Source organism: Drosophila guanche, unplaced genomic scaffold (assembly GCF_900245975.1).
Source record: "Drosophila guanche unplaced genomic scaffold, DGUA_6, whole genome shotgun sequence".
In the NCBI taxonomy this organism is placed as follows: Eukaryota; Metazoa; Arthropoda; class Insecta; order Diptera; family Drosophilidae; genus Drosophila; species Drosophila guanche.
Window position 1 is genome coordinate 18869865 of NW_022995743.1, and position 20286 is coordinate 18890150.

Below are 20286 nucleotides of genomic sequence, written 5' to 3' on the forward strand. Positions count from 1 at the left end.
CCATATCTAACAGATCACCGAAATAAGATTAGATTAGAACATTATTATAGCCAGAAGGAAGAAATTAGTTTTCAGTCTGTGAATTTGGAGAAGTACACAATATTTTGTATTTTAGAATACCTCCCCATTTCGAATTTTTATGTCGATCCGAGTAATTACTACAAATGTATCTATGATACAAATGTTAATAGTCTTAGTGTTTTTGCTATTATCAACTTTACATATTTTTTTGCGGTGGGCCGCAACAGACATCAACTTGTACATTTTCGAGCACAAACAATTATAGCAATTACAGAGTCGTGTCTGTTTTTAGCAAATACTCTTTTGAAATCGGCTAGATTATTAGCCCCCAAAAAATGTAAAATGTAAAATTTGAAAAAAAAACTTCTAAGGTACAGATAAGTATACTGTCTGAGTACCGGGTATAAATGTATAAAAGCGTCTCACACGTCCCTCCTCGTTTTATCAACCAACATTATAACCCGAAAACAAGTAGAATCACAGTTTTATAAGATTCTAAACATTGAATTTTTTTTTTTTTTTTCTCTCTCTTTATATTTACAATCTGTTTTTAAACAATAAGTAAATTGTATAATTAATATTCAATTAACAGAAATAGCAGTTTTCCAATGAGCCCTGCTATTATATATAACATCTTTTTAGTTTGTTAAATTTATCTATCAGGGATATGGAGAATGTGGTATCTTTTCAGTCTTCTTACTGTTAGGCTATTGTCTAATAGACTTAAGGCTAAATTATTTTCGTGGTTGTGGAGTCTGTCGATGTATTTCTTACTAGTTTTCTTTATTTCTTCTTTAATGGTTGGAATATTCAGATCTTTGTGGAAACATTTTTTATTCTTAAAATATTTGCTGCTCATAACCATTCTAAAGGTTCTTACATGGATGTGATTTTCTTATTTATATTGGACAAACTTGTAAATAGCTGCAAAGCATTTAAATTAAAGGGTCGTAAGTGTTTTATTCTCTCTGAGTCAAGAGTGCGTAAGTGGGATTTTAAGAGAATACTTTTGTACATGGCAGAAATCCAGTCATTCTAAAGTGGTATACGGTTATATAAACGACATTTTTATGCGTTTATTTTAAAATTTTTTACTCAGTACCAACATATCTAAATATGTTTTCCTGTGTATACTTAGTTGTAAAGTTGATTTCGGCAAAACCAGTGGGTTGGAGACATTTTAGGCAATATATTGTGAAAAATTCAGTACATCTGTACATAGTTACTGTGTTTACCAGTAACCATTCGCATGATCAAGTATACATACATACATATGCTTATGTTCATCCCTATGTATAGTTATGCTGAGGGATGTATGAATAAGGAAACGTTTTCGACCCCATAAAGTGTATTTATTCTTGATAAGCATTCGAATTAAGATCAGATTTGATCCATATTATAGTTATAATGACGAAATTCATGCCCAGTGTCTACTCCCCACCCCTTCCAACAGATTTGTTTACTTTTGCTCGCACACTCTGCCACGTAAAGTTTATGATTCAGGGGGAAGATGCAAGCTAAGAGGGCGTGTTGTGGTGAGAAGTAATGTAATTGATGATGTAGATGACATATGTAAAAAAATTTAAAATGTAAATTTCGAAAAAATCATTAGTTTGCACTATGTACATGCATACTTATGTGCTTGTGGGTGTTACATACATCTATTTTCAGTAATATAAATCCCTTAACACATTTGAGTACAGGGTTTAACGAATTTCTTCACAAAGACCTATTTTATGAAAGCGAAAATCTGTGCAGTCCAGTTTTTTAAGGATACATGGAAAATGCAGAGCGAAGATAGAGACGTATTCAGCGGAATAAAAAACCGTGTATGGAAACTAAATAACCTAAAATCTCAGTTACGGATTGCAAGAATGAATATTAGAACATATCTAACAGTGGCTCTTTCGCCCCCCTATGTTCTACCATCATCGCTGAGTCTTCTCTTAGGGCATGTGATGTTAAACTGGAGCTCTGTATTTTATGAGTACCATTTTAAGATCCCCAGAAACGGCCTTATACAAGTACAAGTTGTATAAGCACTGAACAAAATTTTTGCGCATCGAGTCGAATGTAACGTTAGTGATTTGATTAGAATATGGAAAAATTAGGACTACTATACCTACTACGAAAACAATATTTTTTTAAAGGTATACACTTTGGCAATATTTTTGGTAAATAATAATAATTCCAACCAAAGCTTGGATGCCAAAAAAATCAAGATTTTGCTAATTTTGCCTACTTATATAAGTGTAACTATCTCTTTTCAGTTTCGTTTTGACTTTCCCAATGGCAATTTATAGTGGATTTCGGACCTAAAAAATATCATCGACGTCACGAGCGCTTCACGCCATTTTCTGCATACAAAATCAATTTAAATGTGGGATGAAACTGAGTATGTATTTGTATGTATGCAAAAATATGTGTATATTTGTTTTGTTCTTCTGAGTATATTTTGCGATATGAATTTTTCCGTTCGTCTGCTTCCATCAACATAAATGACTTGGTCCAGTTAGTAGAGAATGGTCATTTAGTTCAAGCAGTAATTTTTTCGTGTTCTTTACAGATAATTTTCCAGTGCAAGTGTGTCTGTTCAAAAACAAGAAGTTAAAAATGGGAAATTCAACAATGGTCCGTGTGAGAAATCATATTCGTGGTTATAGTTTTAGAGATGTAATCATGGATAAAGTGAAAAATATGTTAAAGAAATAATACTTCAAATAAAAAATCTAAAATGTCTAATGTTTTCTACATTTTTTTAATATCTGTTCTGATTACTCGATTGCTCCAACTTTGAACTCTATCTACATATAAATAACCCTAAAGGGTTATCTTTTTCTGTATAAAATATAATACGTATTTTAAAATATATGTTTTTATAAAAAATATACTATTTTAATTTAAGTATCTTGATTAGCTTCAATAGATGAGTTGTGAGATTTAACCGGGACAGTGTGGCTAAGAAGTCAAAGAAGAAATGACCTCGTGTTACACTACTCGACAAAATCCAACATTTTTTTCGGCCTCGAACCAATTTAACTTTTTATGATAGACTGAGGGCTTTATATTTTTTTAAGAATTACGTTTTTTTGTATGGCAGAACTTTATTTTAAGGAATTTTTAAACTCTTGTATTTTTTTTGTAACACAACTCAAGTATCTTACATCTTTTAATAAAGTTAGTCAGTCTGTAAAACTAATGAATGCATCTATAAATTGTGGCCAACCACTTTGTGGGGTTGGCTTACCTTTTGAAAAATATTAGACTTTAAAATGCAAAAATGGTTTGAACCGACAGATTCTAAGTATAAAAAGAGCGAGAACACACACAAAAAAATAATAAAAATTGTTTAAAGAAATTTTGACTTAAGAAACTCGGGCGAAGTCGAAAAAAAATAAATATTGTTTTCTCTAATTTTGTACCATCAAAATCTATTTAGATACGGTTAAACTAAAAATGCTCGATCAATCCAAAAAACCTGCTATTTTTTTTTGTAACACAACTCAAGTATCTTACATCTTTTAAAAAAGTTAGTCAGTCTGTAAAACTAATGAATGCATCTTTAAAGTGTGCCCAAACACTTTGTGGCTTAACTTTTGGCTTAACTTTTGAAAAACATTAAGCTTTGAAATGCAAAAATGTGGGTTTTTGTGATGTATTCTTTACGAAATTTTCACGTAAAACATTAGGGAAGAGTCGAAAAAAAATCCTTTGTCTATTATTTTATTATGCATAGGTGCATTAATTGGTCGTCGTATAAGGTGTTGGTCGTCAAAATCTATGGAGACTCGCCGGAGCTAAATTTGGTTAACCAACCCTGAGAGAGAGATCTGAGCCATTTTTGGGGCTTAAGGAGACGGGGCGAAATTTTGAAATACAGTGTAATAGTATAGAAGTCTTGCTCTAGTTCTTATGGACTATGAGTACTAGACGCCCATCAGGACGGATAGACGGACAGACGGACAGGCAGACATGGCTCTATCGACTCGGCGATTGATGCTGATCAAGAATATATATACTTTATTGGGTCGGAAACGCTTCCTTCTGTGCGTTACATACAACCGTTATTCCCCACAAATACAATATACCCTATTTACTCTTCAAGTACCGGGTATAAAAATAATGGAATACTTGGTTATGTGCTCCGCTAAGGCTTGCAAAAAGCCTTAGCTCACCCACGACCAGCCGATCATCCCTTGCTGGCTCTGCGATAACGTATGTATTTTGTTTTCAGGCCTCGTGGGTGACGCAATTTCAAAGCGTAATGGTCTGCATTACAGTTGCGAGGCATGCCGGTCTGTCCAGAATGACATGGTCACGTTTAAAAGGCAGACGCGAAAGGCCTTTAAGGAGCTGACCGTGGGCTTTAAAAAGCAGTCTTCTAGCCATGGAGTCTCAATTCAGCAGTTTTAAAGTGCTGAATGAGTCTCTTAGGCGCAAAAATTCACTCCTCGTGATCTGCAAGTGCCTGTCCCTCGACCGCTCGCTGCTGATCAACTATCTCCGTCCACTCCGATAGTGCAGCAGCTAATTTCGTTTGCCTCTTCAAGGGCAACGACAGCTGCTGGTGATCAATTTTCGTCTACCGAATCGATCATCTCGGAGAACATGCAGCCAGTTAGTACTGTAGGGACTGTCTGTCGAGTCCGTTCCAAAGCCACATCATATCCCATCTATTTCGATCCCACCAGTTAATAAACGTCCCGGACCACCGGATATTGCCGTCACAGGTACCAGATCTGTGGTGCCAAAACCTCTGGTGGGAGTCCCACCAAAGCGGCAAGTTTTTGTCTCTCGGCTTGCCCCTGACCTCACATCTAATGATGTTACTGCTTTTATACAAAACAAAATAAAAGCCGATGGCTTTAAGGTGGAGAAGTTTAATTTCTCTTATGCCAGGGAGATATCCTCTTTCAAGATTAGCGTGTCTCCAACTCATTTCGACACCATTTGCACTTCCAAAAAAACTAAATTCCCTCTTTGTAGCCTATCAAAATGCTCGCGGCTTACGTAGTAAGTTGAGCACGATCAGCATTTGTCCGCCTTAAAAACTGTTTCTTCCTCGCTATCTGATAAAGACCATATGATAGTTTTTGGGAATTTTAACCTGCCAGGTACTGTTTGGTCTTCGGTTAACGAGTCTAATAACCTTGTGCCCATGTCACGACTTGATTTTATTGATGGCTTATTAGACAAGTCCCTGTGTCAAGTCAACCATGTAAAAAACTTCTTGGGTCGATTGCTTGATCTGTGCTTTGTCTCGGATCCGACCGTAGCGTTGTTAACACGAGCATTTCCGCTCACTATACCATAAGACTGCTATAATCCTACTTTCGAAGTGTCGGTAGATACTGGACATACTGTTTTGGATCGTGTGGTACATAAATTCGTAAAGCCGAATTTACGAAGCTCAATAACTTAATTAGGGATTTTAATTGGTCCGCTCTGTACTCGCTCACTGACGTTATTGAAGGCACAAACATTTTTTACAATATACTTGACACACTTTTTGACTCGTGTGTCCCACTCTCATGTCCGACTAGATCTGCGAAGCCACCTTGGTTCACCAAAGAGTTATCCAGTCTAAAAAACCTCAAATCAAAACTATTTAAAAAATCTCAAGAAGTTGGTTCTCCCTCTTCTCTTTCTAATTACTTAATATCTCGGTCAAATTTCGCTGTTCCATATGCTCAATGCCATAGAAACTACCTCCTTCGAGGCAGGATACGTTTTTCACAGGACCCACAATAGTTTTACAGCTTTGTAAACAGTAAGGGTAGAACATCCGCACATCCATCCTCGCTATCATTTTTGAATATGATGAATATGAAACAATGATCAGGCAATCGCCGATCTTTTTGCACAATTTTTTCAACGACCTATTCCTAGGAGAGCTACCTCGGTCATGTGTATTCATATAGTCTACCAAGTTCGAAAGGCATTTTCTGCCCTTTATTTAATGAAAGCTCCTTACTTCATGAACTTCAACTAGTTAAGCCTTTATTTTCACCGGGTCCTGACGGAGTTCCCGTCTGTGTACCCAGGTACTGTGCCGAGTCTCGTGCGGACCTTTGCTTAAACTATTCACTCTATCCATCCATTCTTCTAGCTTTCCCCCCATCTGGAAGGAATCCTCCATAAGAAAGGTAGCAAATCTGAGGGTAAACACAATATAGGTATATCTAATTATCCGATATTCCTAAAATGTTAGAAAACATTTTAACTCCTCACTTGCAGCATCTCTGCAAATCACTTATATCTCCAGCTCAGCACGGATTTATACGGCGACGATCAACAACCACTAATCTTTTAGAGTTCACCTCCTTTGTCATTAAGGGATTCCAAGGTAACTTGCAGACGGATGCTATTTACACTGACTTCAGTAAGGCATTCGATTCTGTAAATCCTTCACTTCCTGCACAAAAGCTTGACCTTCTAGTGCTTCCGCCGAATCTTTTGAGATGGATTTCTAGCTACCTGTGTTATAGGTCTCAGAGAGTCCTCTTCAAAAACTCCTTATCTTTACCTAGTATGGTTACTTCCGGAGTACCAGAGGGTAGCCTTTTAGGCCCCTTACTTTTCACACTCTTTATTAATGACCTGCCTTCTGTATTGACAAATTCTCGAGTACTTATGTATGCGGATGATGTTAATCTCTGCATCAAGTATAAGGACATTTCATCTCACACTCGCTTGCAATCAGATCTCAAAAGCTTTCAGTCATGGTGCTGTGCAAATATGTTACAACTTAATGCCTCGAAGTGCACTGTGATGACTTTTTATCGCTCCAGCCCCTTCCTGGCTCCTTACACCCTCTGCGGTAGTTCTCTTGAGAGAATTACATTGGCTGATGATCTAGGTGTTTAACTAGTGTTCTGAACACATTTCTACCATAGTAAATAAAGCCATGGGTTTGCTTGGGTTTATAAAGAGGTGGTCAAAGGAATTTGATGACCCCTATTTAACGAAGACTCTCTATATCTCGATTGTTCGTCCGATTTTATGTTTTGTATGTATTTTATTTATATGTATGGTACAACATACATCAGGACAGTATTGAATCAGTACAGAAAAACGTTTTATTATTTGCCCTACGGGGCCTCAACTGCGATGCAACTGTGATACTGCCATCCTACCGTAGTAGACTTCTTTTAATAAATCTTCCATCCTTAGTTAGTCGTAGAAAAATGCTTGTTGTAATTTTTATGCACAACTTGATCAAGGGGGATGTAGACAGCCCTGACTTGTTGAGCCGCGTAAACTTTAAGATTCCCATTATACCCATTATAAACTATATTCCTTTGTTCCTTCCACTGTGCAGATCAAATTATGCCTTGCACGAACCCATTAGGGTCTTATGCTCGGATTATAATTCCCTCTATCACATTTTATCCTCGACTAACTCCCTTCCTCTTCTTAAATCTCTTATACTAGCCTACCTCCCTCGTAGTTAGTTTCATTTTAGCTTTGTCTTGTTTCTGACTTTGATAGTTTTACTTGCTCTAGTTTAGTTGTGTTTAGTTATAATTTTCCTCGAATATTAGCCTAACATCTATCTTTCCTGCATGCTCGCGGCAGGTTCGGTTAATCGCGCTGCGTGTCATTAATTTCTTCATTGTGGCCATAATAATGATCCAATTCGATCCCAATTTGGTGATCTGATAAATATGGGCATTCCCTACGAAATGGTGTTTAGATTTCTTTTATCTTCAAAATTGTAGATTTGGGTGGTTTTCGCCCTTTTGCGGGGGCGGAAGGGAGCGGGGCTAATTTTTTAAATACACTGGTTTCAGTGTGAGCAGTCTGGATGCAAAATTTGGTGCCTCTAGCTTTTATAGCCTCTTAGATCCAGGCGCTCAACAAGACGGACAGACGGACAGACAGACATGGCTCTATCGACTAGGCTATTGATACTGATCAAGAATATATATACTTTATGGGGTTGGAAACACTTACAATACACGCTATTTACTCTTCGAGTAGCGGGTATAAAAACGTGATGGGACGTGTGAGACGATTCTTACGATTCAAAGCTTTAATACTGGGACTCAGTCAGTCCATATGTTTGTAACCTTAGTGTGATAAATTTAAGCTTTTGATTTTTTCGAATTTTATATTTTACATTTTTCCTACATCTGTCATGTACATCTAGATCACTTTTCACACCAGCACGCCCTTTTAGGCCGACACCCTCCCCCCGCGAGAAAGAATGGTAACAAAAAAAAAAGCATAAGCAAAACTGGTATTCTGGTTATAATAATGATCCGATATGCTCCTAATTAGGGGATCTGATGGACATGGCCATTCTCTACGGAACTGCGTTTTTGGTTTTTTCCTATCTGAGGAACTGTGAATATAGCAGATTTTTGCACTTTTGTGTGGGCGTACGGGGATGGGCGAACTATTGAAATACACTTCCAACAGTGTGATGCAAAATATGGTTGCCGTAGCTTTTAAAGTCAATGATATCTAAGCGCTCATCAAGACGGACGGACAGACAGACATGGCTATATTGACTCGCCAAAGAACATTTATGTATGTAAGTTGTGGGGTCGGTTTCTTTCTAGACGTTACATACATCCACTTTCGAGCACAATTACAAAATATCTTATTTACTCTTCGAGTACCGGGTATAAAAATTGAATAGGACAAACGTATGTATCACTGTGTTTCAGACACTATATTTTAAGGTTGAAGAATATTACCTAAAAATATTTTTCTTTCATGAAATTTGTAGCATATTGTAGATCTATAAATAACGTAGCGAACTAGGGAAATTAGTCTGATGGAGAGAATTTATGATTATCCCCGAACACCTTAGCGAAAATATTCAGAGAGTAACATGTTTATGCTCACTTTAAATTTGTTTGAATTGTTTTTGTTTTTCAAAATACTAGAAACTACTGCCTCGAGTGCAGTTTGTGTCGCATCCGATGCTGCGACTCATGTCGTTGGTGGCTAAAGATACAAAATGTGTTGGGATCGCGTAATCGGGAAGACTATATTTTTATTCCTGTTTTCTATCGTAATAACAAGGGGCTGTGAAATATTTTATACCACCGCTAAAGGTGTTACGACTTGTCTTTCCTAAACTATTGAGCAAACGACAATAAAATAGTGCCCTTAAAATAGTGGAAGTATATATACTCAAAAAAACATTTAAACCAGCAACCAACAAATAGTATTTGTTTAGAAACAATCGTCAAATAAAACACGCCTGTATCTGCCAATTTTGTATTTGCTTATTCGTTGTATGACAGTGTTCCTAAATCGTATGCACTTGTGTACAAGAATTAAAGTCCCCACAAATAAAATATCATTTTTCGGTATAACGGAATATCCTTGAACTGTCAAAATGAGCGTAAGTCATTTTGGAAAATTATAGATGCATATGTGCATGCATACATAAAAATATTCAATAACGACCAGAAGTGTTAGGGATGACTATTTTTGCTTAAAGGATTCAGATAGTTCTACGAATAATAAAATACCTATTTAAAAAACCAACCAATTTAATAAGCGGATAGACTAATTTACACAAAATAGTAAATGTTTGAAGAAAAATTAAGTTTTAGTAAAAAATGTAAATTAAATTAAATAAAATCATTATTTTACCAAATGACAAAAATTTAGTAATTTTAAAATTGTGGTTGCAATAATATTCACTTCCAGTATTATTTAAAAAATACTTCAAGATGAAACAGCTTGTTATACCAGCCTTTGTGAGAAATTGCTCTGTTCTTACAAATATCCAATTATTTTTGCACTCATATCTTTTTTGTTTATTGAGCCATCTTTGTACTGCCTATAAATCAAAGGCGTGTCATAACGTTTGTTGGTGCTATGACACAAAGAAAAACACGTATTAAAGTGTTATAGCACCCACTCCCAAAAAGTGTCATAATGCCCTCAACTTCTAAAATTTTTTAAAGTGAATAAAGATTCAATAAGATTAACGATAACGATTAAGTTGGTGTATCACTGTCTTCAAACAAAGTGCACTGAAAATGGGAGCTACATTTGTTTGGGCAAGGAGCAAAAGAGAAAATTTGTTTGCCTGCGGCACTCCTCCACGCTCTTTTTATTTATTCATGAATTCAAGTAACATACAGATGTGAAACATCCCATATGCACTAGCCCTACCCGGTACTCGAAGAGTAAAAGGGGTGTATTAGATTTGTGGTCGAAGCAATGTGCGTAACGCACAGAAGGAAACGATTCCGACCCTAAAAAGAATATACCACGTATTCTTGATTAGAATCAATAGACGAGACGATATTGCCATGTCCGTCATTCCGTCTTCCTTTTGTTTGACTCTCATTAATCTGAAACTGCAAGTATAATAGCTAGAGTCACCAATTGCAGTGTGAATACTCATGTGAATCAATTACTGTATCAAGTTTGCTTCATTTTGCTACGGCCCTTCCGTACCCACAAAGTACGATAGTCTATGGCAGTTCCTTACAGAATATCCATATCTATCAGATTCACGAATAATGGTCCCCTTGAATCATTATTATAGTCAGAAGAAAGATAGTCATTTGCAGCGGCTATCCCCACCCCCTCCAGAAACACGAGGTGGAGGGGGCGTGATGCACATACTATGTACATGTGTAACCTTATGATATTTTAAATTTTTAAATTTACATTTTGTGTACTGACTGAGTACCGATTAAAAAAGTAGAGTCGCTTTTGATGGCGACTACAAACTCATAAATAATATATATTATAATAATATGTTGTTATTAACGTTTCCTTCTATGTTTTTCGACCACAAATATAATATACCCCTTAACTCTTCGAGTACCGCCTTCGAACCAAACCGCCTTTTTTTGATTTGGGTCGTTCAACTTTTTTAATGAATTATATTTATTTTTCTCTGTCAGAATTTTTTGTTGAAAAGTTTTTAATAACTGATATTTTTTGTTAAAATCTTATTCAGAGATAGCTTCGATATTGTAGATTATTTAAGTATCTGAGATTTGGTTGTAAAGAACATTGGCATTCTGAAAACCTATCGCTTACCTGTTTTAGTAAACCGTCTGGGAAATATAAGGCTGTCAAATGCCAAATTGCTGATTTTTCAGGAAAAGTCGATAAAAATGATATCTTGGGTTCTTTATTTTTTTGTGTATATGTGCATTCGTTGGGCATCGTTTAAGGTATTGCTCATCAAAATCTATGGAGAGACGCCTGAGCTAAAATAGGTTATTGGGAAAATCGGATCGGGTAGTGTAATCAAAGCACTTTCATTAGATTCAAAATAATTTGAATAGTAATTTCTTTGTCAACACCAACCTTTTATGTTTGGCAGTTCATACATAATTTTCTAATTATAACAATACCCGGATACACAGGATTTAACTTATTTTCGACTTTTCCTAAGTTTTTAAAGTAAAAATGTCGTTAAAAAAACCTCACAAAAATCCATATTCTTGCATTTCAAAGATTAATATTTCCCAAACGTTAAGCTAAAACCACAAAGTGTTTGCGTGCAATTTTAAGCTGCATCAATGGGTTTAGTTCCTTGAGGAAAGAAATTAGTTCGAATTTGTCGTGTACTGTAATAAGATACTAAGTAGCTAAAATAAAAATGTATTAAACTTAATATCTTTTATAACTTTCCGTATTTTCTTTTTAGGATGAATTGACGAAAGAACAAATAGAGCGTAAGTCTGCTCAAATACTCTTAATTTCTCATTAACATCTGATCATTTGTACGTTTTAATACAGTGCTTCGTAATGCATTTAATGCGTTCGATCCAGAAAAGAATGGATACATTAATACTGCCATGGTTGGAACCATTCTCAGCATGTTGGGTCACCAACTGGATGACGCGACACTGGCCGATATTATCGCTGAAGTCGATGAAGATGGATCGGGTCAGATTGAATTCGAAGAATTTACGACATTGGCTGCCCGATTTCTTGTTGAAGAGGATGCCGAGGCCATGCTGCAAGAATTAAAGGAAGCCTTTCGCCTTTACGATAAAGAGGGAAATGGTTATATAACAACAGGCGTCCTTCGTGAAATTTTGAGAGAATTAGATGATAAATTGACAAACGATGATCTGGACATGATGATCGAAGAAATAGATTCGGATGGATCAGGCACTGTGGATTTTGATGGTTTGCAAAATATTTTCTGCGAAGGGGTGACATTTATATAATGACTGTTTTCAATTAATAGAATTTATGGAAGTTATGACTGGTGGCGACGATTAATAGGAGGATTGGTTTATACAATGCCTCCAACAGCAGTTAAACTAGTCTTAAATTGTTGGCAACTGCACTTAAGAGAAATAATAAATATCAGCATTAAAACACCAAATAATTTAAACTTTTATTTTTGTTGGTACGGAAATCTTCATCTATAAATGCTCAAGAGGACAAGTTGACCTAGAGATGTCCGCCTGTTTTTTTCCTTTTTTCCATTCACAGTTTTAAAGATTTATGGACGTACGATCAGTCGTCGGAACTGGTCGATCGGCCAACCGATGCCCCACACCAGAAACCGAAACTGCCACTGAAACTGCCACTGAAACTGCCACCAATTATTCAAATTATACAACTTTTTTATACACGGTACTCGAAGAGTAAATAGGGTATATTGTATTTCTGGTTTGCGACCCTATAATGTATATATTCTTGATTTGCATCAATAGCAGAGTCGATAGAGCCATGTCTGTCTGTCCGTCCGTTTTGTTGAGCGCCTGGATCTCAGAGACTATAAAAGCTAGAGTCACATAATTTTGCATCCATACTTTTGCATGCTCACACAGTTACAAGTGTGAGCCCCGCGTTGTGTCTCACACGTCCCTTCTTGTTATAATCTTGTAACGAAACATTTTTCTGTCCGTCTGGCCTGAGCTGAGTTAACTCAGTGGTTATTGAGTTGTTTCAACAAATTTATATTGTTGCCTCGGTGACCAAGTAAATACAAGGTTTATGGTTTACTTCTGATATATCGGCTTTATTTGTGTATTAAGCTAGTCTTATGGCTACTTTACAATTATTGTTATGATCGGCCGATATTGGGGTTATCTCCGGGCGTAGCAACGTCGGTGCCGCTGAATAGGGGCAAATGATCTGTGCTCGTTCCGTGCTCGGAACCCATCGTTCCGCTCTCTTCCCCCGGGTCGCTCCTCCCTTAAAATCTCTGAGAAATACATACATACATAGGTGTCAAAAAAGACGGACAGATAAACAGACGGACGGACAGATGGTTTTTTTTTTTGGCTCTGCTTGTTGGCCCTTATGGCTCAACATTATTCAATCATTAATATTTACGGCTATTAGTCCGAGTATTATCACAACGGGCCGAAACCGGCCTAAGTGTGTCGGGATTGTGAAATCCCAACAACCGCCTCAACCTAACCTAACCTAGTTCGAGTAACTCTGATCGTTCTGTTAATTTAATCACAAATACAAGAATGAAACTTAGTTCCAAACTTAACCGAAATATAGCCGGCGTGCCGGCCACCTATAAAAGAAAATTGCTGACCATGCAGCATGCGCTAGAATTTCTGGTGTCCAATGGGATCAGGGCGCAGAACACTACAGCGACATGCGGCATCAACGCCCTGAGTACTGAAGTTAACTCTAGGGCTACCCATTCCTTACTTCTTGTGTGTTAACTTATACATACTTTATAGAGTCGGAAGTGTTTCCTTCTGTCAGTACCCGAGAGGGGTGGAGTCGTTGACAACACTTGACTACGCTCGTGCATTATCTATGTATGTATGTAAATTACTAAGTTTCTCTAAGGTACCGTGGCTTCGGCCAACGGAATTGAGAGACGAATTTAGTGTTCAGATATTTTATTGCCGGCACTTCAGGCTCGGTTGAATATGAGTGTAAAACTAAAGTACAAAAGTATGAATTATAAATTGGTACGCCGCGGACGTCTCCATCGCTTGAGCAGCGCTGCCCGCCAGCGTGGAGACGTTCTCGGCGGATATTTATGCAACGGACGAAATATGATGCCAGTTCAACTCGATGCCCGGCTGTATCAGCATTTTTACAAAGCAAGAACAGTGCCGATACCCTGCCGTTGGTGGGGAGTGTTAACTACTCATCCTCTACAAGAGTGGTCTCCCTCGAACCTCTCAAGTTCTCAATCATTGCGTTGACCTGGACCAACTCCTTTTTCCTCTTGAGTAAGGCTCTGAGATAAAGGATGATGCCGATGACTCCACAGAGGGCTACTCCCACTCCCATGGTAAGGATGGGATTCATCTTGCCCATTGTGGTTCGCTCAATCTCGTTCATGTAGTTGCAGTTGTCCTCGCTGAGCTGGTATAGGAATGGTAGACTCAGGACCTTGTGGTGCTCCATGATGTTCATGGTGTGCCTAATGTAATTTAGCTCCTCCCACACTAGTACAGTCCCATCTGTAATGGGAATATAGTGGGAGTTGGAGTAGCCAGTGATGCTGGCCGCAATTATTGTAAAGAGGTGAAGTATCCAGAGAAACCTGCGGATAAAATTTGTAATATAAAGTATATGGAACTTAAGGAATCTTATAAGTACCACCACCATTATCTTTCTTAAATCTAACCGGTACAACTATCTAAGGTTGTCCTTATGGACCACCCTCCCTCCAATCAGGACTGTTGTCAACAAGTCCGTCTCCACAGCTTCTTCCACGTAAAGCGGAGTCAACTTGTTCCCGAGGCGTCTTTAAAATGTTACCAACACCTTTTCTCCTACCCTAAACACTCTGTTTTGTCGTGTCTGGTTAACTCGGTTGTTTTGCATGATCTGAGCTTTTTGAACCTTATTCTGTATTTCCCTGCAGGCACCTGCTACAGCAGAGTGAAAAATGTCTACTGGCCTTTTATTGGTGACCGAATGTATTGACCTGTTGTACTCTACGGTTGCTTGCAGGAATAGATCGACGGTGTCGGTGATGCCCTTAGCCATTTTGAGGCACCTGGCAATTTCCACCAAAGTACTGTGGAACCTTTCCACCTGGCCGTTCGATGTACTGTGGAGTGGCGGCGCGTGAGCGATGTAGACTCCGAAGTTATTTTGTAAAAGAGCTCATAAGCTGTAACAGCGGAGCTTTTAGGTCCGCAATGGCGCTTGAGGCTATTGGCTGCGTGATGGCAAATTTAGAGAACTTATCCACACATGTCAGGAAGTATTTCCTATCGGTTGAGAATATATCAACATGCAGCATTTCTCCCGTGCACGACGGAATTGGCGTCGTGGCGTCGTGGGAAAATAGTAATCGGTCAAAACCTGTTTTACATTTTCCTGAGCGGCTCTATGAGCTCGATTGTGTTCTACCGTGATGATTTCTTTCCTCTCATTATCATCAAATACGTCTACGACAAGATTCTTGCAATGCCAAAATCTTGTCGACGGAAAGGCTCTTACCAACTCATGCTGCACGCATGCTAGAGTTGGGAAATCGCAATGGATCTCATTTACGACGTGCGGCTTTACTATCGACTTAATGACAGTAACAAGGGTGACTGTGTCTGTAAAGTGTACGATAGGCCGAGTCTTTTCCCCGAAGAGAATGAAGACTTGCTTTAGAGAGAATTGGGCTTCCTCTAGAACTATCTGGTTTCTAAAACAATTGACGGGCTTATCCATAGTTTGTATAGTATAGGAAAGCGATACCTCGCTATGAACCGTCGCTGCGTCCGACTGTGGGGCGCTTTCCAACGCGTTGACATTTTGTCGAGTCAGTGCGTCAGCAACGTGATTTTCTTTGCATGGCTTATAGAAAAGCTTGGCCCCAAGCTCGTCAATGCGAGCCGCAAATGTAAGCGGCTGGTGGTCTGTAAAGATGTTTATGTCCCTTACCCCATAGATGTAGTGCCAAAGTTTGGCTAGGGCCCAGACGATGGCCAGCAACTCACGCTCGTTAGTCGCGTAGTTTGCCTCCTTGTCTTTTAGAGCTCGGAATATCATCGTGATTGGTTTCGCATTTTGGGAAAGGACTGCACCTATGCCATAGGCTGAAGCGTCCGTAGTTAAGTCAAAGGGTTTTTAAAAGTCAGGATACATCAGCATGACACCTTCTGCTGCAAGGATGTTCTTGAGCTTTTGGAACGCATGGCGCTGAGCCTCGTTAAGGTTAATCAAGATTTTCTTAGATCTGTATTTGCTTATCGACCCGTTTTCACCTTTCATAATATCTGAGAGAGGCTTTGCAATAGCAGCAAAGTCTTTTATGAAGCAGCGGTAGTAGCTTGCAAGTACCAAAAATTACCTTAGTGCAAAAAGATAGATAGCCTTTACCTTCTCTGAGTCTGTCTTTGTGCCATTACTTGTCACAATGAACCCGAGGTACTCGACGCTTTCTTTAAATAATGAGTTCTCTTGAGTTATTCTCATGTTTGCCTCGTATAGACTTTAAGGTACTCAATCAACATGTCTCACATGGTCGTCTTGGGTTTTAGAAAAGAAAATTACGTCATCGACGTAGATGTAGGATGCTTTGCCGATTTTTTCGCGCAAAAAATCATCGATTGCCCTCTGAAAAATGCTTCCCACATTCCGAAGACCGAAGGGCAGTCTTCTCGGTCGCACTCCGCCAAAGTTATTTGGTGGTAACCGGATTTTAGGTCGAGTGTGGTGAAATATTTTGCCGACCCCAGGTTGGCTAAGATCATTGAGATGCTCGGCATGGGGTATTTGTCGGCCACTGTCTTCTCGATGAGTTTCCGAAAGTCCATTACTAGACGTTTCTTCCTGTTGCCCTGTTCATCAGTGCCTTTTTTGTCCACCACCCATATGGGATTGTTAAATGGTTGATTGTTATATGTTGTCCTTCAGGAGGTTCCTGACCTCGTATTCAACAAAATTGGCTACCCCCATAGGGTAAGGGTATAGAATGGAGTATATGGGTTCATTGTCCACCGTGCGAATGGTGGCAACGACCGAAGTGTTGTAAGGTGGTGTCCCGTTAGGGTCGGCAAAAGCCGCGCTCCTTCTATTCAACATCTGCATAAATTTCTCTTTTATGGCCGGTGGTGCGTCGACTTCAACTACGCTAGTATGGTTGATGTCAGTGCACCTGTGGAATTTTATGGCCTCAGTCGTGTTACCGAAACGGAGTGTTCCATCTTTCAAGCACAATGTTGCCCCTATCTGCGTAAACAGGTCGAGACCAATTATGCCGTCGAAGGTTGATAAGGATTTTAGTACGAAAAAGGGGTTTTTGTGCCGAATATCGACAGAAGACACTTTTTGGTGATTTTATTCGTCCCGTTGACCGAATGCACCGAGAACGGTGGCGGAACGGGGCACGGCCGCTCGTAATTGATCAATAGTGGTTTGAATTTTCTGGAATCTGGCCCCCTTGGTTGTTCAGTGCGGCCTGTATGGCCTGTATTTCAGGATCCATGGTCTTTTGTGTTTTCTGAGTCGGCCGTCTGTCAATGTCGGTAAGTCAGAGGCCCTCCAGAAGGGATTTTAAGTTATCGTCACTATCATAATCTCGTTCTACGTTACTCATATGATGTATGAAACACCAACACTGCAGTACCTAACACAAATATAGTGGGCCAAGAGAGAACTGAGTGGCTCTCATAATAATATTTAAAAAGGAAAGCAAATGCACTTTTGTGTCTTTTTGTTTTTTTAATTGTTTTTTAATTTTTCACTGTTTGGAAATATGTGGGAAAGGAACTATTTGGGGTCTCCGCGATTTGTATCTTATATATTTTGTTACTTTTACTTTTTCCGCATCTTTTTTTTTTAATGAATCGAAACAGCGCGACAGGCTCGGTTGAATATGAGTATAAAACTAAAGTACAAAAGTATGAATTATAAATTGGTACGCCGCGGACGGCTCCATCGCTTGAGCAGCGCTGCCCGCCAGCGCTCTCCGATTCCGCCGCGTCAGCTCTACGTGTAGACGTTCTCGGCGGATATTTATGCAACGGACGAAATATGATGCCAGTTTAACTCGATTCCCGTCCACTCCAGCGCTGTATCAGCATTCTTACAAAGTAAGAACATTGCCGATACCCTGCCGTTGGTGGGGGTGTTAGCTTGTACATATATGTGGGCTGGGTTTTGCCAATTGCGATCCCTAGACAAAACACCAAAACGAGCAAGGGCGAATTCGCATCACTGCGAATTCCAAACAAGAGAGCAAACGCAAAGAGAAGACGAAGGAGAGCGAGATGAGAGCGAGAGCGGACAACCGATCGGCGAGAGAGTGCCGAGGGGAGTTTCTATCCAACCTCCGACGTAAAAGGTTGTGTGCGAGACCAGACGACGAACGACGCAGATATCTAATTCTTGTACCGTTATACCATACTTAATCACATATTAACCTTTACTTATAAACAATAAACATAAACCCCCACATTTTTGGAGGCTCGTCCCGGGGATTGAAGTAAGATTAAAAGAAGCCCCCACATTTTTGGAGGCTCGTCCCGTGGATTGAAGTAAGATTTAAAGAAGGCCCCACATTTTTTGAGGCTCGTACGTGTGTGAAGGAACATCGTGTGAAGAATAAGTGAAAAACTATAAGTAACTGTACGACGACGACGGCCGTGCAAGAAACGTTATTTCTGAAAACGACGCGGATATTAACATGTTTAAAAAAGCAGAGTAATCTAAATAGACGATTTTTTTTTATCTCAGCAAAATGACGTGTTTAAACGAGTTCATTCCGAAAAGCCTACGAGGAGCAACGAAATCCAGCATTTGTGCATTACACAAATTTGTGTATGAGAGAGAAGGAGACAGAGGTAACCGAGGCCGGCTGCGCGAATTTAGTGGATTCGAATACAACGAAAACGACGACAGATTTTTAGAGAAGCGCACATACATACAAGCTGAGCTGACGGACCGTGATCTTGTTTCAGTATGTGTGATATTGAGCATAAATCACAATGCAGAAAATATGATGCTACACATATTTCGCAATCTGATGAAAGGCAAGCTGTTGACAAGCAACAACAACGACGACGAAAACGACGAAGACGACGACAATGATGAAGAGAATGATGAAGACGCAAACGATGAAGACGAAAACGAAGATCAAGAGAACGACATGTTTCCCAGTGTTTGCGAGATACGCACGTGTGAGGGAGACAACTATAGCAACATGCACACAAGACGACAAGAAAATAGAAGCCGAAACAACGTACAAAGGGAAAACTACGATGAGCAGGTCGCACCCCGATTTGCTATAAGTTTTCGCGATATTGAAGAGTCTATCCGAATGTTTGACGGCTCTGACCAGATAGCTGTCGAAGAATGGATAGCAGAGTTTGAAGAGCAGGCTGAGTTCATGCGTTGGACAGAAACTTATTTTTGCGAAGAAGTCTTTGAAAGGCATTGCCAAATTATTTTTTTTAAGCGAAAAACATTTGAACTCATGGGAAACATTGAAGTTTGCGCTGTTGAATGAGTTTCAATCGAGAGTTTCGAGTTTCGTCGAGAGTAAACGACGACCGAAAGAGAATGTTCTGGAATATTTTTATCGCATGAGAGATATTGCTGCAAGAGGAAATGTCGAAGACGACGCACTTATGCAATACGTGATTGACGGTATCGACGAGATGGCATTAAATAAATTGTGAGGGAACGTGTCCCTCACAGGCTGTAGAGGGTTAAAGCCAGGGGCTCGGATATCCGAACACGGCGAATTTAGAAGAGGCGCTCAGAGAGCGGGGAGCCCGAGACGGCGGCACAGAAGAGAGTGGAAGGATGGGATCGGGCCGGCAGCGGACCAACGCATGCCCAAATATGGCCATGGAATCGGGGTCCAGTTACGAAGAAGGGAGAAAGCATCAGAATCGCCGATGGAAAAACACTGACCGCGTGGGAGAACCGTTAGCCGGCGCCTATATAAGGAGGGTGGCCGCCAAGCGAGAGAAGCTTCACGCGTGAGCAGCCCAAGAGCTAGGCCGAGTGTTCGGGTGAATAAGTGAATCGAAGTGCATAATAGCGGAAATCGTAACGGGACCCGCGACATCGAATGCTCAGAGTGAGTCTAGCATAATCAGAGTGAACAACAGATTTTCGGACGAGGTTAAGGTAGTGAAAGGCGAACCGTTGGAGTGCGGAATTGGTGTGGCGGATTAAGATCAATTGCCCCAGTTCAGCGGCACCAACGTGCAACGCCCGGAGCCAACCGTCAGAAATCGACAGGTCACAAGATAGCGGTAACAATGCCATAAGCTAGGCTAAGCGATAGAGATTAATATTGAATAAAACCCCAATTGTCAGAAATAAACCAATCCTGCGTTTTTACTTGGTCGTCGAGGCAACAATATAAATTCGTTG

General features: G+C 39.5%; 1 protein-coding gene across 3 annotated transcripts; it reads left to right on the plus strand.

Annotated features, from left to right (window-relative positions):
- The first annotated feature begins 2391 nt into the window (after nt 1-2391).
- LOC117592019 (troponin C) lies at nt 2392-12352 on the plus strand. 3 transcript variants are annotated; one of them, XM_034285603.1, is made up of 5 exons: nt 2392-2416; nt 2588-2652; nt 11663-11690; nt 11755-12150; nt 12212-12352. In XM_034285603.1, exons 1-5 carry the CDS (start codon nt 2407-2409, stop codon nt 12244-12246), a joined length of 534 nt encoding a protein of 177 aa, XP_034141494.1. In that variant the 5' UTR covers nt 2392-2406; the 3' UTR covers nt 12247-12352. The 3 variants fall into 3 exon arrangements, with proteins under 3 accessions (XP_034141494.1, XP_034141406.1, XP_034141580.1); XM_034285515.1 differs by lacking the exon at nt 2392-2416 and adding an exon at nt 2505-2532; XM_034285689.1 differs by lacking the exons at nt 2392-2416; nt 2588-2652 and adding an exon at nt 9214-9382.
- The last annotated feature ends 7934 nt before the right edge of the window (nt 12353-20286 follow it).

Bases quoted from the DNA above. Each gene is read 5' to 3' on its own strand.
- LOC117592019 (XM_034285515.1), top strand. The intron at 2,653-11,662 runs GTCCGTGTGAGA...TTTTCTTTTTAG, and splicing joins AAATGGGAAATTCAACAATG to GATGAATTGACGAAAGAACA. The intron at 12,151-12,211 runs GTTTGCAAAATA...TTCAATTAATAG, and splicing joins AGGCACTGTGGATTTTGATG to AATTTATGGAAGTTATGACT.